The sequence below is a fragment of the Maniola jurtina genome, chromosome 13, assembly GCF_905333055.1.
Source record: "Maniola jurtina chromosome 13, ilManJurt1.1, whole genome shotgun sequence".
In the NCBI taxonomy this organism is placed as follows: Eukaryota; Metazoa; Arthropoda; class Insecta; order Lepidoptera; family Nymphalidae; genus Maniola; species Maniola jurtina.
Genome location: NC_060041.1, coordinates 6,716,951 through 6,742,992, shown reverse-complemented (window position 1 = coordinate 6,742,992; position 26,042 = coordinate 6,716,951). Strand labels below are relative to the sequence as shown.

General features: G+C 35.3%; 3 protein-coding genes across 3 annotated transcripts in view; 1 reads left to right on the top strand and 2 right to left on the bottom strand.

The window, feature by feature from the left end:
- The window catches only part of LOC123871441 (flotillin-2), a 229,410-nt gene that overhangs the window by 102,433 nt on the left and 100,935 nt on the right, over positions 1-26,042 (top strand). The window lies entirely within an intron of this gene.
- LOC123871433 (glucose dehydrogenase [FAD, quinone]) lies at positions 1,563-16,238 on the bottom strand. Its single transcript, XM_045915240.1, has 4 exons — positions 15,126-16,238; positions 4,600-5,270; positions 3,673-3,818; positions 1,563-3,404 (listed from the first exon to the last, which is right to left on the bottom strand). Exons 2-4 carry the CDS (start codon positions 4,850-4,852, stop codon positions 1,947-1,949), a joined length of 1,857 nt encoding a protein of 618 aa, XP_045771196.1. The 5' UTR covers positions 4,853-5,270; positions 15,126-16,238; the 3' UTR covers positions 1,563-1,946.
- Positions 22,920-25,985, bottom strand: LOC123871434 (glucose dehydrogenase [FAD, quinone]-like). Its single transcript, XM_045915241.1, has 2 exons — positions 25,844-25,985; positions 22,920-24,784 (listed from the first exon to the last, which is right to left on the bottom strand). Exons 1-2 carry the CDS (start codon positions 25,982-25,984, stop codon positions 23,075-23,077), a joined length of 1,851 nt encoding a protein of 616 aa, XP_045771197.1. The 5' UTR covers position 25,985; the 3' UTR covers positions 22,920-23,074.

The following is a 26,042-nucleotide window of genomic DNA, read 5'->3' as shown; positions in this document are numbered from 1 at the left end:
CGATCAGTTGTTCTCTTCTTTTGAAAATTCTAAAGCAACTAACTTGTTTAACTGTATTTTTGCTGATATAATTTTAACAGGCGCAACATCTACTGGTGGCATTGCGGGCTGTTACTTATTTTTCGAATTACTAGATGAAGCCCGCAACTTCGTATGCGTGGATATTTGTGTGGTGCGAGGTTTTTTTTAAATCCTGTGGGAATACTCTCGATTTTTCGAGATAAAAACTGGTAGATATAGTCTGGAATATAAGCAAGCCATCTCTATATCAGATAGATGATACTTGCGTCTTCGTCCACGTAGATTTCGTTTTTTAAAATCCCGTGGAAATGGCAATACAAATAAAGTCACAGTATGCTAAGTGAATTGAAAAAGAATAAGAATAGTTTATCATTATTGTAGAAACCAATTAAACAATATATTATGCAACTTATATTGATATATTTTCTATCCACAGAAGGATGCATAGGGATAGATATTATGTATGTGGGTATCTCTCTAATAGAATAGGTTTATCATTATCTACTTAGCTTAATTAGCAGAGACAGAACTATCCCAACAACACACTCGGGCAAAACCAGTTTATTAGCTACTAGCTGATGTCCGCAACTTCGTTCCCGTGGATATAGGTATTTAAAAATCCATGAATTTTCCGGGATAATCGTGTTAACACGATATACTCTATCTCCATTCCCAGCCAAATCCGTCCAGTAGTTTTTGCGTGAAAGAGTAACAAACATCCGTACATCCATCCATACATATACAAACTTTCGCGATTGTAATATTAGTAGGACATTACACAGGTAATAAATGAAGTTATAAAACAATGACTATCATTTATTGATTTACAACATATCATTAAACATTTAAATTAGCACGAAATCTTAACCTATTTTTATATTCACAACAATTAACACGTATAACGTTTTATTGGTCTCATTTAAATTTACATTGCTATTTAAATTTATCATTGTTAAATTGATTGTATTTGTAAAAATATAGAACATAAAATAGCATAATATGTTAAAAAATAGAGCTCTAAAGTTTTAAGTTTCAATTTTGGTATTATATTTATTATTTATTAAAGATCCATAATATGTGGCAAAGAAAAAGAAGTCAACACAACCTAAAATTAATTACATGGGCAATCATTAAAATAATTTGAAGGGATAACAAGTAAGCTTTTTTGTAAAAAAAATAAATATTTTACATTTATGGCACACACATATTTAACAAAATTATAATTAAATAACATTTTAACACTATATTGAATATAATAATTTATGTACAATATAATATTATTATGTCAAACACTTAAAAAAAACATGGTTTATGAAGAACTAGAGGATGCCCGCGACTACATCCGCATGGATTTAGATTTTAAAAGATCCCGTGGGAACTGTTGGATTTTCCGGGATAAAAAGTTGCCTATGTCAATTACAGGGACGCAAGCTACCTCGGTACCAAATTTCATACAAATCGCTTAAGCGGATGGGTTTTTAGGAATCCCGTGGGAACTCTTTGATTTTCCGAGATAAAAGTAGCCTATGTCCGTCCCCGGGATATAAGCTAACCGTGTACTAAATTTCGTCAGAATCGGTTAAACTGTTGGGCCGTGAAAAGGTAGCAGACAGACAGACAGACACTTTCGCATTTATAATATTAGTATGGATTATGTTGGCAAAAACAATATATTTGAACATACCTAACGAAAAAATTATTTTTAAAATTATTCCTTTGGAAAAAATATGTTTTTTTTCGTTGCAACATGTATAATACCGCACTATCTTTTCGATGTACTTAAATCTTAAATTATAACCTATTTTAACTTTAAAAATACATATACACATTTTTACATTTCTATAGTGTTTTGGTCTTCGGTAACAATTAACTTTTATTATTTAATTACAGCTACAATATTTACAGACTATTCCATTTCGCCTTCGTCACCTTTTTCGTTGCAACCAATCATCTTTTATTAAGTCGGATCCCTTTTCCCCAATCATTATAACTGCTGCATTAGTATTACCGCTTACAATAGTTGGCATTATACTAGCATCTATAACTCTAAGTCCTTCAACGCCATGCACGCGTAATCTCGGGTCAACAACTGCTTCTGGATCCCAAGATGGTCCCATTTTTGCTGTTCCGCATTGATGGTATATTGTCATGCTTATTGCCCTCACTTGACACTCAATATACTCATCTGACATAAATTTAAAATGCTTGCAGTTAGGAAGTGGTTTCATGTACAATCTGGAACCGAATTGTTTAAAAGGAGATGCATTAGCTACTTTCAAAGCTATTTTGATACCTTCGATGAGACGATTTACATCCAAACGATCTTCATGATACCGTGGATTCATTATGGGATAGTCAAATGGATTTGAACTCTTTAACCTAACATAACCTCTAGTATTTGGGCGTAATAAAAGAGGCATTATAGTCCAAGCATCTTTATTCGCTATGGGTTTGTATACCGTGTCGTATATTTCATCGGACAGACCTAATATTTTTCTTACAATTTGCCCATTGTCTGATGAAAATGAGGCTGGAGCCATATGAAACTGAATATCAGGCCATAAGCCTGAACTATTTGCATATTTAGTGTTTACAAACGCAACGCCCTCTAGTCCACCTAAAACTGTCATAGGCCCTCTTTCATTAACTACATAGTTCATTGTAACCGGGAAAGCCTGCAAGCGATTTTGGACAAGAGCAACTGGTTTATCGACTAGAAATGTCAAACCTCCGACACCTACATGGTCTTGCAAATTCTCTCCTACTGGTAAATCTTTCAAAACTCGTATACCGACATCTTTTAAATGGTTTTTTGGTCCCACTCCGGATAACATGAGTATCTGTGGGCTATTAATTGCACCAGCAGATAATATAACTTCTTTTCTCGCGTACACAATTTTTTTGATACCATGTTTTACAAATTCAACACCGTACGCTTTCATTGTTACAGGATTAATTAAGATTCTCGTTACATGAGAATGAAGGGATACATCGAGATTCCGTCGGGTCCTTACTGGTCTTAAAAACGCTTTTGCTGTGCTGCATCTTGAACCTCGTCTTATAGTACCTTGTGCTATCATAAAACCTGTTTGATATTCTCCGTTAATATCTCTATTTTCATATCCAATTTCAACACCCGATTCAACAAAGGCTGCTACTAAGGGTGTTCTCCACGGAGCTTCTTGAACGGTTAAAAACCCTCCCTGGCCATGGTATTTACTTTTTGCTAAATAGGGATTTCTGTTGTCTTCTGATTTGATAAAATATTTGAGTACATCTCGATATGCCCATCCCGGATTACCGAAGGATTCCCACTGGTCGAAGTCGTAGCGATTTCCTCTGACATAAATCATATAATTTAAAACACTAGACCCGCCGAGAACCTGCGAAAGAAACATCATTATTAATCAGGCGAAGGTATATTTAATTAATTTTGTGGAAAACACTCAAGCATGCAGGTTTGGTAACGATGTTTTGCTTCAACATTAAAAACTCCGAAAAGTTAGAGGTCCGGAAACGAACCCCCGACCTCCCGAAGGCCTACGTCTTAACCACAAGGCTGACATTGTAACTAGGCTATCAAATACAGATATTATACTCCTCCTATTATATCATATACCTTACTCCTTGATATAAATCACGTTATATTACCTTGCCCCTCGGCCAATTGCACCTGTGTTTTTTGAAACCTAAGCAGGCGAATGCGGTGGGCTCGGTCTTGTATTGCCAATCCAGCTTCGTTAACTGTAGATAGCCTGCTAGCGAAGGGACATCTGTGATCTCGTTTTCGTCAGGTCCTGAAACATTTTTGATAAAATTTTGATCTAGTTATTTATATTTACAAATTTTTTTGATTTAAGAAAAAAACCGGCCAAGTGCGAGTCAGACTCGCGCACCGAGGGTTTCGTACTCGGCTATTTTTTCCGACATTTTGCACGATATATCAAAAACTATCGTGCATAAAAAAAATTAAAATCTGTTTTAGAATGTATAGGTTAAGCCCTTTTATATAATACCCCACTTGGTTTAGTTATCTTACTTTGAAAATGGAAACACGTTTTAATTTTTTTTTTAAATGATGTAACCACAAATTCGAGTTTTGCAGATTTATTCCTGTACTTGTGCTATAATACCTACCTACCTGCCAAATTTCATGATTCTAGGTCAACGGGAAGTACCCTATAGGTTTCTTGACAGACACGACGGACAGACAGACAGACAACGAAGTGATCCTATAAGGGTTCCGTTTTTCCTTTTGAGGTACGGAACCCTAAAAAACGAGTAAATAACAATGAATATGTTAATACTTTTAGATTTATTGATAAATATTTTTTGAAATAAATATTTATGTATTTACATTAAATATAAAAAGAAATTGACTGACTAACATCAACATACAGCTCAGACCGATACGTCTAAATAGTTTCCCTCTATAAGGCGTCCCCACAAATAAATTTAAATGAAATTCATACGTATTTATTACGTGAAGGATAACTAGTGCCACTTATGATAAATATGAAGAATTTATGTTGTGCTATAACTACTCAGCTAGTGTTAATAATAATAGAAAATACGTACCACTTTCCAACAAAAGTAAATTCCAATTCTTAACTTCTGTCAAACGGTTTGCGACTACCGCACCCGCTGATCCTCCTCCAATTACTATAAAGTCATATTCCTTTTTAGGTTCCTTGTCTAATACTTTGGCTTCGGGGTCATATGAATAATAATTGTGATATGTAAATGCTCCTAATAAAAGTGGTATTAGCCATAGGCCAGTTACGCTAACCGTTTTAAGAGCCGTTGACGCTAATAGAACTTGGATACCCATTTTATTAGCCAGAAACTCTGCCTCTTCGGGTTAGTAACTTAAATAACTTGATTAGTATTTGTTTATTTTTTATAGATTTTGACCTCCTTTTCTTCTGACCAATAATCTATAACTTAGATTTATTTTCTTACAGTATCTAAAGCAATTATTTCAATGTTTTCAGGTCTACCTTCTTCTTCTTCTTCTTTGTTTTCTCTTGTTTTATATTGCTCTCTTTTATTATAGTTATGATTATATCTTTTTTCTTTTATTAGTGTTTATAGCACTTTGAACTCCTTGGGTTACGTTTCGAATATCGTTCCTATCTGGAGGTTTGCTTCTGCGCATAGTTTTCTTGGTTGAGAACGGTGACGAAAGACGCTGCGACATGTTAATAGTCACAGTTGCGTCTTGCGATATGGTGTTGCGAATCTTGCACCTGTAAAGATACATTTACAAATATGTAGTTAATCATAATCTTATTTACTTACTTTGCAAAATTGTGGGTAAAACAGATAGTAGTACAATAGTTAGACTCGAACATAATCTACTGCTATATAGTCTTAGTATTTCCTTAGAGTCGTTTTTACGTAAATATAGTTAGTATGAAAATTATAGAGTACTAGCTGATGCCCGCAGCTTCGCCCGCGTGGATTGGTCAGATCCCCTGCAGCATCAGGATTGAAGAGTTGGAATCCAAATTTTTAATGAAACAATGTCGCAAAGTTCCTCTATCGATTAAAAAAGAAAGGACGCAAATCGGTTCAGAAATGTCGGATATTTCGGTGTACATAGGTAGAAAAACACAACTCCCTTTTTGAAAGTCGGTTAAAAAAGTAGCCTATGTTACTCCCTGGTCAATTCTCTACTTGTCTGTGAAAATCCCGTCAAAATCAGTTCAGCCGTCCCGAAGATTAGCCTTTTCAAACAGACAGACAGACAGACAGACAAAAATTTTAAAAACGTGTGATTCAGTTATGGTATCGTTCAAATAACCATATGACCTTAATATGCGGTAGTTATTTCGAAATTACAGACAGACACTCCAATTTTATTTATTAGTATAGAGTATAGATTTATCCTTTTTATCGAATTACTCGTAGTTGACGGCTTCACTCGAGTGCATTTTCTGCAAATACTTTCTTAGTGGGGTCACGCTTATATCAAAAACCTACAAGTTTTAGAAACCGAGCGGTTTAAGTTTTACGTTAATGTTAGTCATTCAAAACGCTTTTATAACGCTCGTGTGAATTAGGGCTTATAGTTTTAAGACATTTTAAAGATTTGTTTTGAGGTGAGTGTCATTACTAACAAAAATATGATCTCGGTCGAATTAATGATTTTTATTTATCTAGTATTATTATGTAAGCTTTATAAAAATCTTTTATTTGCAGGTAATAATTAGAAGTTACAAAGCGTCAAGATGAACGGGTGATTGTGGTGAGGGAAAATTCTTACATGATAAAATAATGTTTTGCAATAATGACTTTTAAGTATAAGAATAATTTATGGTACATTGTAGAAAGTAGAGTAGGTATAATACCACAATGAGTTTTATGTAATTCCCAAGTCTATGAATTATCAGGCCAGTAATGAACAACTGAGACAGATTTATGCATACTACAAAGAGATAAGAGCGGGATAGAGCGAATAGCTATTTCCTATTTATACGGAAGATATGATCTAATTCTAGACTCGCGAAAGTAATGGTACCTATTCGCTGACTTTATATCAGAGTATCTACTAGTAATTTTAGATAGTAATTTTAGGTCAGGCCGGCATCCATCACAGATTGACGAATACGTCAATCTGTGATGGATATCGACTTGTCTTAAACAGATCAGTCAGGTTATTAATAGATGGCGTGATAATTTTTTCAAGTTGTCCATCAATAATCTGACTTTTCTTTTATTTTATTTTTATTCACACACAAGTTAGCGCTTGATTGCAATCTCACTTGGTGGTAAGTGATGAAAGCGGACTAACCAGGAAAGGGTATGGCAGTTATTAAACCCATAATCCTTTGGTTTCTACATGGCATCGCACTGAAACGTTAAATCGCTTGGCGGCACGGCTTTGCCGGTAAGATGGTAACTAGCCACAGCCAAAGCCTCCCAGACCAGACTGGACCAGTTTAGAAATTACGAAATTCCCACTAATAAGAACACAGCGCTTACACTGCGCCAGGGAGGCCGCCATAAATCTGATAAACAAATATCTGAGCTTATGTTTGCTTTGGATACCGGGCCTTAAAGTAGTCCGTAGTTTTTTAACCCCCGACCCAAAAAGAGGGGTGTTATAAGTTTGACGTGTGTATCTGTGTATCTGTCTGTGGCATCGTAGCTCCTAAACTAATGAACCGATTTTAATTTAGTTTTTTTTGTTTGAAAGGTGGCTTGATCGAGAGTGTTCTTAGGTATAATCTAAGAAGTTATCAGCTCTTTTCTTCACTTGTCTGGGGTGTTATGAATATTTAATTTATAGTTAAATTCTAGAACCTTGTTTATTTGTAATGTTATTTAGGAAATGTTAAAGCTGCTCTATAAAAAATGGAGGTTAGAAGTAAATTACTCAAAACATTAGAGTAATCTTAAGCATTGTGTGTTGTTGGTTGACATAACTAGAGCGTGACGCTGGTTTTGGTAATTCATTGTAGGCTCTGTTGGCAGCTTCAAGGCGCAATGCACACTACCAGAGTCGCGGCACGGTGTCTCTCTTGATAATAACTCGAACGCCTTTTACTTTGGTATATTGGTGGTGACGTTGCGCGGCAAGCTCCTCGTTTTGTTTTGTTTTCAGTATAAAATTTATGTCAAAAAGGTGGATCCCGCGCACGCGCACAAACCGTGCAAATAACGCGCATCGAACACCTACCGTATGCCGTTTATACTCACTTCTAAAAAATTACGAACATGTTTGATCGGCTGACTTGTATAACATGTACGGGAACCGCTCGCAAACCACTTGTGGAAATGTTTACATGTTCACAATGATTCGCGTTGTGTGGCGTTTCTTGCGCATGCACAGGTGTGGTTTTAGTTAGCTATCAAAAAGACTAGACTCCACTCTACTCCATTTGTATGCTTCGGGCCTAAATCTTATTCCGTGACTTAAGACTATGATATAATTAAATTCACTTAACACTATGACGATTTCCTTGATAATCCACTTTGTGAAGAAATCTTTGGAAAACGCCCACGGCATCGTCTGACCTGACATTGAACTACTTGACAGTGAAAGTATTAACATTGTTTAATAAGTAGATTTTTTTAATATTCTGCATAATATTATGTTATACATTATACAATATACATAATATACATGTTTTTCAGTAGGAAATTATAAGCGATTATAAAAAAAAATTCAAAGTACGTAGTAAATTTATTCTAGGCATATCAGACCGACACCGATTTTAAATGAAGGTTCTTTTTATTAATTCCAAGATTGAGGTCGCAAAGCCAGCAAGTTTTGACGTAATGTTACGCCTGATTGGCTTGCGATTAGATACAGAATCATCATTCAGTAATAGTCTATTATGAAAAATATAGAGCAATGGTGCTTTTTGGTAAGTAACTCTACTAGGCTCTCGTACTTATTCTTCCAATATTGGTCAATCTTTTTGTTCCGATAACCTTACGGCCTTACGGAACCTTTATTATTCATGCAATAATAAAAATAAAATACAACAAAGTACATAATTTTAACTTCAACTCTAACACCGGCTGTAATCTGTTGATATGTTACTTTATAATTCATAATTTACGTTTTTTTTTAAATAATTAAATATTCTGTGATTTTAATTTTGTTTTAACTTACTAATGTTCTTTTTGTCTTTTTTATATATTTGTTTATGTAATTCTGTAGATGTTTATTTATCTGTAACTTTGGGTTTGTTTGCCTGAAAATTAAATAATTACTATTTTATTAGCAACGTTGTTTTTTTCTATAAATAACTTTGCCACTTGCGTAGATTATATTATCGACAGGTATTGTGGCAATTTTGGTAATTATTAATTTCGGTCGTCAAACTATCAAAATGATTTCTTTCTACATGTTTGACCAGTTACAAATATTTGTTGCGTAGGTCTGCTTCAATTTATTGGTAAACAAATGTTATATAACAAGCGATCCAAATTGATAAAACTGAGGCATTAGGTGAAGGTCGTTACTCGAACTTTCGATTATGCTGTCACATGAGAACGAATACGTGTTTTTTTGGTCGATACAATATGATAACTTTTACCCACATGCATACCTCCACGAAGCTTGATTTTACAATTATCTTGCATTCTATCAATTAAAGTCATACAATAGTACCTAAGTACTTGTAAACAATGGACAGATTTGCGTGGTTCTTCAAATTCATCATCAGGTTCTTTTGCTTTTGCGTTTGCAGAATTTTTCTTTCAAATAGCTCGAATGTAATTTTGGAACATATTGCAAAAACAACTAAAAAAGAACACTTAATTACCAGGAGAGATAACTCTATATTTTTATATATTATTGCTATTAGGAATCTATCATTTTTTTTAAAGTACTTGGTCGCGTATGCGACTACGCTGCTTAAGCGACCAAGTTTTCGTTGCACATACATATTATGTCGGCTACATCGGGTGAAGGCCGAAACCGAATATTACTTTCATTCTTGCGTAAGAAACCGCTTCCCGGTGGATGAAATGCCAGACGACCTTCAGCTTATATAACTTTTGAATTGGGGTAGGTCGAACTATTCAACAATATATTTAATTAATTTTAATAAGTTGGAAGTCAACTAGCGTTTAATAAAATACGTACATCTTGGGTGAAAGACCTACCTATATGTATTCTTTTGTGATAGATTTCATTACACGCTTACATTATCTACATAATATTATTATGAAGAAGAAAGTTCAGTTTTTTCAGTTAACTACATGTTTAGAGCCTTTATGTACGCCTCATTGAGCAAGATTATTGCTTCCAAATTCTTTAAGTATTCGAATTAAGTCTCCAATACTTTTTAAATTTTTGCAGCAAGTTTCTTTAAAACATTCATTAATTCTTAAGATGTAACGCTATTACCTACAATCTAGATTTAGCCTTGAAGGCTAGTTCTTTTTTTGAAAAAAAAATTTGCTTCGCAACATGACGTGATGTAACGTCTAATGACCGCTAAGACAGGAGGCATTCGATTCTGCCATTTCAGGAAACAATTTACTAGCTCATGCTGGTAAGCAAAAAATTACTACAATAGGATCTGGCTATAATAATAATTATTATTAGCTTTTGAAGTTATAATAATAATTATTTACACTTTAAAATTTGAGTGAACGTTTTCATAAATGAAATAGTTTAACCTTGACCAAGTCAAGGCGGCGCTGAGTAACTTTATCGTTCGAACCGTAACATTAATTGTATTAAAAAGAAATCTCTGTAATAATATGTTCCTGGTTTATATAAGTAGGTATTACATTTTACATCGTTAGAATTTACTCATAACATAATCGCCTGTTTTTAACCGACTTCCAAAAAAGGAGGAGGTTCTCAATTCGTCGGGATCTTTTTTTTTATATTTTTTTTTTATATTTTTTATGTATGTTCCCCGATTACTCAAAGACCCCTGGACCGATTTGGAAATTTTTTTTTGTTTGAAAGGGTATACTGTGCAGGTGGTCCCATATAAATTTGGTGAAGATCTGATGAATATCTTCGGAGATGGAGAACAGAACTCCTCAATGGATAAGAGCAAATTGCTCGCGATCACTGTAATAGCTTAGTAAACAGTAGGGTTTTAACTGGGCATAGCATATTATAGTACAGTGGGGCCACTAAAAATTGTGAAATAAAAAATTTTCAAAAGAAAAATAAAACCGACTTCAAAAACCAAAAACACTAAAAAGTAGAAAATAATTTTTGTTTAGCTACACATGTAATGTACCTAGGTATGAAGTCGGGCGAGCTTCACTCTTGGATTTCTAATTTTGTTTTAATATGCTCGCTCGACTTCACAACCAAAAACACTAAAAAGTAGAAAATAATTGTTGTTTAGCTACACATGTAATGTACCTAGGTATGAAGTCGGGCGAGCTTCACTCTTGGATTTCTAATTTTGTTTTAATATGCTCGCTCGACTTCATACCTAGGTACATTACATGTGTAGCTAAACAAAAATTATTTTCTACTTTTTAGTGTTTTTGGTTTTTGAAGTCGGTTTTATTTTTCTTTTGAAAATTTTTCTAATCGGTGTGATCTGCCTTGTCTTATCTTCAACGGAAAATGCATCTTATACTTTAAAATATCTATAATGATTTTGACAGTAAAACGACAGTAACGTCCGCATAATCCGAAGCCTACAGAAGCCAATCATTACTTTAATCAATTACTTTTTTTATTACAATTACGTCATCTAATTGGATTCACTTTTCATTGGAGTTATTCGATATCATTTTTTCTTTTTCCGTGTTTTCATTTTGTATATTCATTATTTAACTATGAGATCCGTATGAGAACCGAAGAAAACGACATAGCTTAACGGATTGCGAGGCGAAAATGACAATAAGCAGGGCGCATAGTTCGAAAAACCGATAGACGTTGGGGTCCCAAAGTGACCTTTGAAAAGCGCAGCGTTGGAAGCCCCCCACTAGGTGGACAGATGATATCAAACGAGTCGAGCCGAGGCAGCTGTTGGATTCAGGCGGCTCAAGACCGTATTGTGTGTGAAAGCACCGTCAAGATAACTATGTCCATGTGTGGAGTCTATCAGTTGATTATGATGATGATGATAATTTATTACAAAAAATATTGAAGTAAACTTGACTGTATTAATGTTCTAGAAAATTACTGCCTATAAGCCTTACTTTTAAAATATAATATAATATGATTTCGTCGAAAGTTATATCGAGTCGCAAGCCAAAGACGCGACGAAAGGCTTCAAAGCTATTCAATTTGTACTGACTGGTGCTACCGTGACGGTTCACTTAACGATTTTTTTTCTTTTAAATCATCTCCATAGTTGAGTAACATGTCAGTGTTTGCTTGATCTCGTTAGAATTTGTACTCGATTGACTTCCGCCTGTTTATTTAACCTGTCAAATTATTATCCAATACGCTTTAAACGTATCTTATGATGACGAAAATGATTTATCTCTAGACTCTCAGTAGAGTCAAAATTTTAGAGTACCTAGGTACCTTTTTTTCCGCTAGTAAAAATGTGATTACGCATTCCTCTCAAGAGCAGATATTATGTGGGGCTCACTAGCAATGCATTTGATGCTGCATTTTTTATTGATAGACTTGTAAAAAGCTACTTTATCCAGAAGTAACATAGGCTATGTATTACTAATTTACCGCGGACAAAGCAGCAGGCAAAAGCTGGTATATAACAATATGGCTGGCTGGATACAAGCTAGCCCTTGACTGCAATCTCACCTGGTGATAAGTGATGATGCAGTCTAAGACGGAAGCGAGCCAACCTGGAAGGGCTATGGCAGTTTTATTTAACCTAACCTACCCACAAGTAGGTACTACAAACTCACATTCACTGTTACAATCTCGTTGTTGAAGCTGCGCAAAGGTTTATGTCACAATTGCGTAAAGACATTACTTCCCTTACCCATTATCTTATGTAATGGTTGGTGGGATGTTTCTGGAACTTTGTGGTCGTTTACTATTGTGGTGAAATGCAGTACTCAGTCCTGATAATATAAATCTTTTCACATAGAGAGATGCCAACAGATGACAATATATTGTGTTTTATGTTAGGACTCAGGTTTAACCAACTTTTTTGGTTACAGAATCATTCATCAATCATAATATACTAAATACATTACTTATTACTAGATGATGCTCAAGACTTGGTCCGCGTAGATTTACGTTTTTAAAAATCCCAAGGGAAATTCTCGGTTATCGTTGATGAAAAGTAGCTTATCCCTATATAGCTATGTATACGGGATGCCAGCTATCTCTGAACCAAATAGATGATACCCGCGACTTGTCCACGTGGACTTAGGTTTTGTAAGAATCCCGTGGAAACACCATAAATTTTCCGGTACAAAAAATAGTCTCAGTCCTTCCTCTGGATGCAAGCTATCTCTGTACCCAAACATCGTCGAATTACGTTAACGGACTGGCTGTGAAAAGCTAGCAGACAGACAAACACACTTTTGCATCTATAATATTAGTATGAACTGTTTACTGATCATAGTTGATGTCTTTTTGCCCAAGCCTTTGATGGCTTTAGGCCATTTCCAGAAAATTCGGATACGGTCTTTACTTTTTCTTTTATCTTTCTCTGTCGTACCGTGGAATTAAATGATTTTATTGAAATAAGTATAATTCATTTCCTGCTTCTGATACGAAACAATTTTAGGAATTACTTTAAAAAATTAACCAAAGTCTAGGTTTAGAAACATTATGTTACATTATGAAACATAGTGTTAGTTATGCATTAAGTAACCTTAGCGCGCTCCACAGCATTTTCCTTACAAACTTGATTCGCATTTCAAAATTAAACAATCAAACTCATACTCGCTCAAAGATTAACTTACAAATCTTTTAAAACGCTAACATCTCATAAATAAGAGAACTTGAAGTAATATTATCATTTTAATAATTTTTATTTTTATTTTTTTAATAATTTACGAAAAGGGACACTCCTCTGAATACTGATGCAACTCTATCGAATAAAAATATTTGCATAATAGTTTCGTATAACCAATGTCGCAATTAAAGTTTGTTTATTACGAAAACTAACAGGAAAGAAAAAAGCCTAAAAAATTTGAATAACAGTATATTCTAGGTTACAAATTCTACTAATATGCAAAAGATAGTCTTTTTAGGGTTCCGTACCTCAATAGGAAAAATGGAACCCTTATATGATCCCTTTGTTGTCTGTCTGTCCGTCTGTCGTGTCTGTCAAGAAAACCTGGGTACTTCCCGTTGACCTAGAATCATAAAATTTGGTAGGTAGGTATTATAGCACAAGTAAAGGAAAAATCTGAAAACCGTGAATTTGTGGTTACATCACAAAAAAAAAAAAATGTGTTTCAATTTTTAAAGTAAGTAATAACTTTACCAAGTGGGGTATCACGTAATATGATACCCCATTTGGAATAGTTATATCCTTTCATAAAAGGGCTTTACCTCTACATTCTAAAGCAGTTTTTTTTTTTTTTTATCCATAATAGTTCTTGATTTATCGTGCAAAATGTCAAAAAAAATACCTAAGTACGGGACCCTCAGTGCGCGAGTGCTATGCACCCATAGAAATCGCGAGACAAGCTTCGTGATGTCTTTCCGTCAAAAAATTTTCAATGCTTAAAAACCAAAGTCTTCTGCAGCGGTTGTTGACATATGGATCAGAGACAATATGGTCGCAAAACAATGGGCCTCATAAAAAAGCCCAGAGTCACTCACCGGGCAATGGAGAGAGCTATGCTTAGAGTTTCTCTATGTGATCAAATCAGTGAGGAGATCCATAGAAGAACAAGAGTAACCGACATAGCTCAGCGGTTTACGAAGCACAAGTGACGATGGGCAGAGCCCATAGTTTGAAAAGTCGATAGCCGTGAGGATACCAAGGAGCTTGAATGGTGACCTCGTACCGAAAAGCGCAGCTTTGGACCCCCACTAGTCGGACCGATCACATCAAATGAGTTGCAGGGAGCCGCTGAATTCGGGCAGCGCAAGACCATTACATATGGAAGTTCCTGCAAGAGATCTATATTCAGCAGCGGATGTCTATCGATTGATGATGATGATGATGATGATAGAAGTCTCAGCTATATGTATAACGTGGAGTGTCTAATCTAAAAGATTATTATGTAATCGATTGATGTAAATAAGCTTTGCATATCTTTAAATAAAATTGCATCTGATTATGTTTTCGACCTTGGCATACAATTTTTGTCTCACGATTATGATGTCAATGAATCCTATAATGGTATGGTGATGGGATGAGTTAGGTTATTGATCTTCGAATTTAATTAATGTTACTAATGTATACGATTTGAAATAAATAAAATTATTACGAAATAACAAAGAATGTTGTAGACCTTCAAGAGTTTTCTTTTAAAAGATCAATTCGAAACGGGTTTTTCCGTTTATCCACGCTAAAACAGCCACCTTAGGTACCCCTTGAATATTTATGTAAACGTCCACCTAGGACTAAAATAAATATACAAATTCGCCATCCGGGTTGGATAATCAGTCACACGTTTCCGAATATACGTCCAAGGTTGTCTGTTTTAGGGTGGATAAACGGAATAAGCCATCAAAACCTATAATAAAACATAGTCTATATGTTACTTGAAATACTTACAATCATTGCTGAAAGTTCTATGCCACACTGCTTATGTACAATCACTTTCAGAACTGTCTCGTCTTAACTCTACTTAGGTCACTGTAACACTAATGTAAATCCTTTCTAAATTGGAATTCCTTTTGTATATGTTAACCTCACTAATGACACTGCTCATTAGGTTCAAAGACTTCACTTTTTTATTAATGGCATTCATTATATGTATGTGTCATTGTTGCTCTAATCTCACGATCTTTCGCTATCAAAGCCCATTGATACTATTTCAACGACCTCGATGATCAATGCTAGAAGCAGTTACTTACTTTTTCAATAAAATGGCTTATCATCAAATCTAAAATGGAATAGCTAAATGCTAAGTTATATAAAAGTACACTATCGCTTAAATGTCATGCTTGATTACAGAAAGATCAGCATTTGGTTAAAGCATTAATTGCAAAAACACGCTTCACCAAAGATACAAAAATCGTGTTACACAACACTTTAAACCGATTAAAGTAATGATTGGTCTTTGTACTAAATTAGCGGTTTGAGAGAAATATAATTGAGATAATTATGTTTGTTTTTTGTTGTGATACATTTTAATCTGGCAGTGCATAGTGGCGTCAGTTTGAACGTGTCAACACAAAGTTGACGACAGTTTATTTAAATGATAGCCATTGTTAAACCTTTCCAAATTGTTCTATGCAATATTTTTTGTCTTCAAAATGCTTGTATAAACGTGAGCTACTGATACAAATAAACTTAAATATGTTTACATTTTTTGATATCCCATACAACACCAACAAATAATATGAATGCGTCCATAACATCAACATCGTGCTGCATCCAGAATTTATGTAATAACTTGACTGGCATAAGTTACGTTACATTAGGTAAGGTTGCATTACACCACAAAACAATCATACTAACTAAACGATCGTTTGAACTCGATTTACGTTCGCGTTTCTTATTAACTTTAAAATAAATCTTTACTATTGAATGTAACAATTTTATTTATCTCGATGGGATATTTATTGCATTCGGATTAGTACACCAAATGTATCAGTTTACTATTGTTTTGAATTATTTATTATTAACTTTAGGAAGCGTTTATTATTGACAATTTTTTTTTCTTTTAGTATCAATGGATTTTAGTCAGTTTTATAAGTATTTTAAGTACTAGAATTATTGATTAAATACTAACAGTCGGTATAAAAAAAGTCTTAGAATATTTCGACCCGCGGCAACTGCGCGACGCGACTCCGCGTGGTTGACTGGCGTTGCGCGCGCGCCGATGCTGTAACAGCTTGTTGGGTTACAGGCAAATCGTAATATGTGTTACGAGGTGCCTTATGTTGACTTGTGGGTCGACTTATTTGAACAGGGTTGAACCTGACATACGTCACGATTAAGAATTTCGTAATATGACCTTGATTGGAGATTTTTTAATCAGAACAAAGAAAGTGGCGCATCTCTACAGTTGTTACTTAAGCAATGATATTATTCTAGCGGAAGACATTAAGCACAACCATGCCATAACCGACTTTATTATGATTGCGATATCTGAAAAATATTTTCAACACCATTGTCATCATCACCGGTAAGCGCAGTGTGGGACGACCTCCAGCCCGCTGGACCGATGACCTGAAGAAGGTGGCGGGGAGCGGGTGGATGAGGAAGGCGGAGGACCGTGTTTGGTGGCGCGCTCTTGGAAAGGCCTATGTCCAGCAGTGGACGCTTACAGGCTGATGGATGGATGGATGGATGGATGTCATCATCAGCCTATTTATGTGCATTATGGACATTGACCATTTTGGAATGGCTCCACCTCATCGTCCTTCATCTTTCTCATCCAGCCAATTCCCGACACTTTAAAGGTTATCGAAAAAATATTTTATACGTTTTTAAATAAAAAGGGCATGGTTAAGGACTTGTAGGTATCCATTAATAACTGTTAATTAAAATATTTTAACACTGGTTGCTATTTTTGTTCCATTTCCAACACCGCCAACCAACTGCCTTAGTTGGTTCCATAAAGATCTGGAACAGCGACAGTTGGTCAAAGTGTTCTAAGAACTCCAGGTGGTGAGAGTGAAATTGCTTACGGTGATGTGCGGTGTGGCTGTAGAAAAAGAGGGTGGAATAAGATCAAACAGCTATTCAAAACATCCCCCGAGGCGATAAAACACGCAAAGAGAGCTTACGTCTCTGCGAATCTAATCTTACTGAAAATACATTCGAAATATGTAATAGGTAGTACGGCTTAAAAGTTTATAGAAAAATAGGTTTATTTTAATGTTGAACTAAGTCACCTACATTTTCGCTCCGAAAAAGGCTTTTGATGTTAACGTATGCCGTCACGCTTAGTAAAGTGACGTGTTTCGGCAAACAAATGTCCGCGTGCATATGTATGTTGTAAACACCCACGTAATGCAACGGATTGCTTCACTACTGGCACAGATTGTACTAAAATTCTCCAAATTTCCCAATATCTATTAAGTCTTTTGCTTGCTGCGTTGATTTGTGATGAAATTGTTTAATTAATTACTACAGTTATTTTGCATTGTATAAGCAAATGATTGATGAGATGGCTACTTAACCTGATAAAGATCAGGTTAATTACTGTTTTGTATTTTAAATGTTGTTCAAGGGACAAAAATCTGTTGCGGAGAGTAAACAGGTAAAGCTTTTTAGTAGCACGTGCTTAAAGTCTTTAAAATTAAATTATCGTGACCGCCGCTTGCAATAATTGCGCTCTTGCTTTTGGTAGATACGTGCAATTATCGTCGCGGACGAGTACATGCCATCTTTGCTGTCCAAGCTTTGATGAAGTTAATTGTATTTTTTCAATTCGGTCGTGTAATCAGTAGCTTATAATATAATTAATTAATAATAGAAAGCTTTTCGTGCTTTTGTACAGTTAGCGTGCCTAAACAGATAATAATGAAGGCAGTGGACTACATAATACTTTGTCGTTGAAATCTATCTATTTACTGGGCGTGGCGAACAGGAACTTGAGTCAAATCTAGGGCTGTCATCTCCATCAATTTTGCATTAATTAAATAATTAAAACATGAAACTTAACTTGGAAAACTTACTTGTTGCTAGAGCTTGTCCTTGAGATTCCGATCTTACTAATATTATAAACGTGAAAAAGATGGTTTTTACTCCTTTATGCTACAATGACTCAACCGATGTGGCTGAATTTGGAATGGAGATAGCTCATTCCCTGAATTAACATATAGGTTACTTTATTTCGGAAAATTCCCCTGCGAATGTGTTCCCGCGGGATTTTTAAAAAAACCCTGTATCCACGCCGCGAATCACAATATTATACTCGTAGTTAGGAAATAGACTTTTGGATTTTGTTGATTGAAATAAGTCGAAAAGAAATTCCTGGAAACAGTGGAGACCTTTGATAATTATTAAGGTACACTTTGCAAACTGTGATAAAAGTTGTGTTTTACCTTTATGTTTTACATTAGGTATTATACCCGTAAAGGAAATATTTAAAAAATATTGACACTTTTTCATCTAGTAAAAATTGTAACTGATATGCACTTTCCCGACATTACTACAGTTCACAGTTGGCATTGTTTTAAACAGATACTTAAAATAAGGGTTTTAAACATGTTTTCAATTAAAACAACCAGATTTAAGTCCTGTATTTAATAAATTGTTAAAAAAAAGCCTTTTTTGACGTGAGACTCCTAAAGTAATTTTCGGTATGCAATGAATCATATTTCTCTGACTTCGACGCAACCCTATCCTAAATCTTAGCTTGGTTTACAATATCAATACGCCGCTGTAAGGAAACGGACTCGATTTCATCCAGAAATGGAAAGTTATGCAACATTACGTCATTATACAAGACTAGTCGCGCCTTGCACGTCGACTGTGCACCTCCAGCTTGGTCATGAGAAAATTGTGTCACAATATACTCGATTTGGATCTATAAAAAACTACACTACACTAACCCTGTGACTTTCAACTAAATCTTTACTAGAGATCTTGGAAAGACAAACTTAAATCTGGCTTTGTTCAAAAATAATTTTTCATAAATCTTACAAAGTGAAAGATTGCGAGTATGTGATGCTCGTTCAACTTCAATAAACGCGTAGAAACATGAATTATTCTTTTACTTTGTAGTTGATTTGGAAGTCGGTTTTTAAAAAAGATTTTTTTAAACCTACAAAATCAATTCATCATCAACAGTTCCTGAATCCGTATAACTTAGCAGTGCTGTATCAGGATACAACCCTTCAACCCTGATGATGCAGGCATCATCAGAGTTGAAGAGTTGGGACTTGGAATTCAATCATAAAGTCATAACTACAATATCAATTCACCATCAACCTGGATCTCCATAATTTATGCGAGGAATTGAATCCAGAATTTTTAATGAGACCAGTTCGCAAACTTGCTCATTTTGCAAATCAAGTCTTAGCCAAGCATTAGTCTGAAATTAAAAAATTACCGCCATTTTTTTAAGCATTGTGTGTAAGTAGTTAGGTGAAACTGGCCCCATCAAGACGAATCTAATGACGTATCGTTTGTGAAAATCGAATTTTCGGAATCGGAAATTATTGACTAATTTCTTAATAATAACGTTAGAATTAAGTCGGCTTTGCATTCAGCAGCCACAAGGTATTGTAAGAGATACATTATTGGATACATTCATAAAGTAACATTTTACTTTTTAAGAAGAGTAGGTACCTATCTGCTGGGTGTCTCGCCGGCTCTTTTCTGTAGAATCTGCTTTCCAACTTGGTGGCCTTGACATATCAAGTGCCAGTTGTCCTACATGAAATAAATAAATATATCATTTCATTTTATGCCATAGTTCTCTTCATTCATACAATAGTTTTATAGTTCTAATATAACTTTTCGTAGATACGAGTTATATATTGTGGATCGGTTCTGCGTGAATAAACAATTTACACTCTAGATTTGGTCTGTATGACGCGACGTAATACTGGGTAATACTTAGTAAATGTAATGTAAAGTATAATAAGCAGAATTACCAATAGGTAACTTGTAATAACACGTTAGGTTAGTAAGTTAAAAAAAAAGTAAAATTTGCAGGTAGGTACGTTCACGTTCTCGTTAATTATGTTTATACAGCTTATTGTTCTAGATTATCCAGTTCTATTTCATCCATCGATTTTCAACAAGGTAAGTTAGATTTGGCTCACTGGAGCAAGAATATTTACTTGGTAAATTGAAACTTGTGACTTGAGCTATTAACGTTTTTAGGGTTCCGTACCTCAAGAGAAAAACTGAACCCTTATGGGATCACTTTGTTGTCTGTCTGTATGTCTATCTGTATGTACGTCTGGTCCGTCTGTCGTGTCTTTCAAGAAAACCTATAGGGTACTTCCCGTTGACCTAGAATCATGAAATACGGCGGGTAGGTAGAGGTCTTATAGCACAAGTAAAGGAAGAAATCCGAAAACTGTGAATTTCTGCGATTTGAAATCAGAGATATTATGCGGACAAAGTAGCAGCTTGCTTTCAATAATTCCAAAACGGTACTAGATGAACGAACAAAATATAACTGACGTAAGAAAACTAAGTTAGGTTCGGCCTAATTGATTGCCTACTATTCACTATGCAAGTCGCTGGTATGTCATCATAGAATTAGAGGAATACTGCTTATAATATTTTGTTCACAATCGCCGAACCGAAGCATGATGTTAGTACATTATATAATTCGGCCTACGTGATCGCTATGTGCCCTCGATGTGAAACCGTTTGACCAAGCGACGATGGTTTAACTTTTAATTTTATTCTGCCCTTTTAGGTGTACTTTATATAGTAAAGTATAATATTGTAATAGATCCGTGTGGTTAGGTAAGTTTCATATTAAAAGTAAATAATCAAGTGCGTGTCAGGAGTATGAGGTACGTTTTCGTTCATTTCTTTTAAACGGTAGTTTTATCTAAAACCTATCTAAGAGGCCTTATACTTTGAAAATACCTACTAACCAAGGTATCACGTAAGAGGAAAACCAAATTCATTTTTGACTTTTTACGACGCCTTTCATTTTCAGGAGGCAGCGGAGGCAGCCTGCATTTTTTTATCAAAACATAATTTGGCGATAGCTACGTATTGTACGTGTTATACGTTTGTCAAAATATACAACGTTGCTAAGCAACTTATAAGCAGATTACAGATAGGATTGAATTATTAATTTTGATCGTTAGTACGTTTACTCAAATCTTAGTCAAGTCATAGGTGAACTAGGTAAGTACTTTCATGTACCTAGTACATTCGAAGCATCGATCTCATTAGATTGTATTGTGTAATAGGAAATGCATAGTTCGTTGCATCTCGACCGGTTTTGCACGCTTGGATATTAGTTACATTATCATTAATTTGTTTTCGCATGGAGTATTTGATAACTAGCGATTTCCCGCGGCTTCGTTCCAGTGGGAATTTTGAAAAATCCGTCCTCATTCTGTATCTAGGTAGGTACATTATATTCCTCTTTAATTAGTACAAAATTTCAGATTTCTAGATGATTCAAGGTTACAGGTATTTATAAAACCAACCACTATTTCAAAATCACTCAAACGGGGAATCTTAGGAGGAGGGACATTATAAATCTAATGGAGAAGTTTTAAGATAGGAGAAAAACGTGAGAAGTTGACCCTTCATCCAAGCAACATTGTATTGGATCGACTAGGTGACCTAAACATAAAACAATCACAGAGACAATGATTTTCCTTCAACTGACCTTTTCTGAGAAAGCTATGGAATTATATTTAAGGAATGATTTTTAGTGATCTATTGCCATCTAGTTGGAAGTGTGTATACTAAAAAGACATCAGAGGTAACATTTATATCGCTGCTGCACTACGAATACAATGCAGTGCTATTCACCTGTAGATGGCGCTGTCATAAAAAAAGTTTCTGCTTGAGCTACTATTAATAAAAGATAGAGCTAGGTATAAGTCTTTGAAAGTGTGCTGAAAGTTCATTATTATTAGTGATGATTCTGTTGATGGTTCCATAGTAGAACAAGGATCCCATAGTTTTGTCCAGTCCGTTTCTCCGTCGTCTCTTCTTCGGTGTTAAATAGCAAGTTTATTCAGAAACTAGCTGTGCAGTTTCTTAGTGCTACATATTATTACAGAGAGTAGGGCATTTCAAATTTTGAAAAATAAAAATCGTGAGTGAACTCGTTGAATAGGTATTTTAAAACCATTACGAGTTTTTTTTTTTTCAATTTACGAAATTGAGCCGCAAAGTGGCAAAATTACGAGATGCATATCTCACACCCTAACTCTTAAACTATTTATTGAAAAAATCTGAAAAATTGCAAAAATAACTTTGTTTCTGACTAAAATTCTTGTTTTTAACCCCCGATCCAAAAAGAGGGGTGTTATAAGTTTGACGTGTGTATCTGTCTGTGGCATTGTAACTCCTAAACTAATGAACCGATTTTAATTTAGTTTTTTTTGTTTGAAAGGTGGCTTGATTGAAAGTGTTCTTAGCTATAATCCAAGAAAATCGGTTCAGCCGTTTGAAAGTTATCAGCTCTTTTCTAGTTACTGTAACCTTCACTTGTCGGGGGTGTTATTTTTGATTTAAACTTGTTGCTTTACTTTACTGTAAAACAGTTTTATGAGCATTCCTACGTAACTCTATCTTATGCGTATTCTGGCTCATACCTAACCATTTATTATTTTAATAAGCTTATCTAATTACCACACCGATTTTGATGATAATGTTTTTAGAAAAGATGTAGTAATTAATATGACAGGTATATTGCTGAAATACTTAATTGATAATTTAGTAAAAGTAATAAACTATTTTTATTCTATTTATTTATTTATTAACAATTTTGAGTATGATAATATTATGTACATACTTATTGATAATTGTTTTAAGAATAAACAACTAAAAGTACCTTGTTACATAAATAGTTCTTTAGCATCCAATGACTATAAGCACACAAAACACTGTCATAACACCTGCCAATCTTCCTTTATCATATCGGACGCTTTCTCTGCTATCATAATAACAGGAGCATTAGGATTTCCACTTATAATAGTGGGCATGACACTAGCATCAACGACTCTTAGATTCGCCACTCCGTGGACCCGTAATCTAGGATCAACCACAGCATCCTGATCATGATTTGGACCCATCTTGCAAGTCCCAGTTGGATGATATATTGTAAACGTAAAATGCTTAAGGCTACATTCCCAATATTCATCGCTGAATAATTGATGTTGTTGACAACCAGGCAGTGGAATATTATGAGGTCGAGATCTATATTTCTGAAAAGCCGTCGTGTTTGATAAAGCAAAGGCAATTCTTATACCCTCCGTTAGCACTTGTATATCCTCTTTGTAAGCGAAATAATTTGGTTCGATTGATGGTGCGTGGAATGGATTTCTGCTTTTTAATTTTATCCACCCGGAGCTTTTCGGTCTTAGAAGTAATGGTAGTATTGTCCACGTCTCCGCATTCTCTATAGGTTTATAAACGGTGTTGTAGACTCGATCGCGTAAATTCAATATTTTTCGTATTTGTTCTCCTCCATCTGAGTTTACGGAACTCGGTGCAAAATGGAATTGTATATCAGGCCACTGTCCAGATGATGGAGCATATTTTGTATTGACGAAAGCTAAACCCTCTACACCTTGTGTCGTCAGCGGACCTTTCTCATGAAGAATGTAGTCCATCGCTACGGAAAATGATTGAAAACGGTCCTTTTTAAATGTTACTGGCTTGTTAACGACAAATGTTAATCCACCTAGTCCAACATGATCTTGTAAATTATGTCCAACTTTAAGGTTAGCGACTAACGGTATGTTATGTTCTCGTAAATGGTCTGCAGGACCGATTCCACTCAACATCATGATCTGAGGAGTAGCTAATGCCCCCGCTGACATGATAACTTCTCGCTTAATCCTCACCTTGTGTCTTTCACCGTTGCGATAGAACTCGACGCCATAAGCTTGTTTTTTTACACTGTTGATTAATATACGTGTGACTTGAGCTCCTAGAGCGATGTGTAAATTATTTCTGTTTCGAATTGGTCTTAGAAAAGCCTTTGCCGTACTACACCTACTTCCCCGCCGCATCGTTGCTTGCGTCAGCATAAAACCTGTTTGTTTGGCGCCGTTTACATCGCGAAATTCATAACCCAGTTCCATACCACCTTTTAAAAAAGTTACGGCTAACGGTGTCCGCCACGGGGCTTCTTGGACCGTCAAATACCCGCCTTCCGAATGATATGGCGTGTTTACTAAATACGGATTGCGATTATCTTCGGATTTTAAAAAGTAGGGTAATACTTGATCATAAGACCAGCCAGGATTTCCAAGTGCTTCCCACAGATCGTAATCATTACGGTTTCCTCTTACATACACCATTGCGTTAAGAACGCTGGACCCACCGAGTACTTTGCCTCTAGGCCAATTGCATCGGTCGGCATTCATAGCAAGGCAATAGGAACGGTTTTTGGACGGTGTCGTTTGGAATTTCCAATCCATTTCAGAGAGCTGAGTGTAACCTGCTAAGGCTGGAATATCAGAAATCTCGTTTTCGTCTTGGCCGGCTTCAAGCAACAGTACGGTCCAGTTGCCGATCTCGGAGAGCCTCGAAGCTACTACTGCGCCGGCAGAACCTCCCCCGACTACCACGAAGTCGTAGATCGGCATTATCTGTAATTAAAAAAATAAAACTTTTTTATACTTCTTAGAGAATACCAATATCTCTTTCTATCTGATGCTTGCGACTTCATCCACCTGGTACTAAGCTTTTTTCTAAACACCAGAATTCCCATAGGATTTTTAAAACCCCATACGCGGAAAAAGTTGAAAGCTTATAAAATATTAAGGAAACAAAATTATGTCTGAAATTCTGATTCTTTTTAGCAAAAACCTGCCTTCCACGGAAATAACTAATTCGAACTTTTGAATAAGTACCAAAATCTGCAATGCGATTGAATAAGCCGGACAAACTCCTGTAGTTGAACTCTGAGGTACGTAGAGATCTGATACATTATAGGGATGTTGTCTGTGTCCACAATAAATTATTTCTTAGTGACTATTAATATTATAAAATACGGGATATCCACATCCTGTGTAAAACACCATTTTAATAATTATCGATTAAAATCGATCAATCGATCGATTAAAATAAAAGCACGAGAAATTTTTATGACGTAACACATCACTTTTTACATTTAAACAAGCTCCCATACTAAGCAAGTGTGTTTGCTAAAGAGTTGCTGTTTTTAACCCCCGACCCAAAAAGAGGGGTGTTATAAGTTCGACGTGTGTATCTGTGTATCTGTCTGTGGCATCGTAGCGCCTAAACGAATGAACCGATTTTAATTTAGTTTTTTTTGTTTGAAAGGTGGCTTGATCGAGAGTGTTCTTAGCTATAATCCAAAAAAATTGGTTCAGCCGTTTAAGAGTTATCAGCTCTTTTCTAGTTTTCTTGTAGAAAAGAAGGTTAGATAACCGTTAGGTTAGCAATTGACAAATGTCAAGCTGTCAAGATGGACGTTGCATAAATACATAATTATTTATTTGAAAATGATGTTTTGGAAAACTCAAATACTTTGGATCGTCGGGGGTGTTATAAATTTTTAATTTACACTTGTGATTAGCAAATAACAACCCTATTACAACGAGTGGTCCTCGGAACATTGATTTGGTCTTGCAATTAAGTAGGTATTCGCTGTAATAATAACGAGGATGATTAGTTATACTTACAGTATTAATATCCGTTATATATGACTCTGGGTCGTATTGCTGGTATCTGAAGTATGTGATGCCGAGAGCCAGGAGTGGAATTAGCCCCAGCACGGTGATAGGTGACGGAGCCAAGCTCGCCAATGCTCCTGCTGCCTCCATTTTCAATTTTCATATACATCTACTTCTACAATTATATTTACAACTTATCCTATTAAAT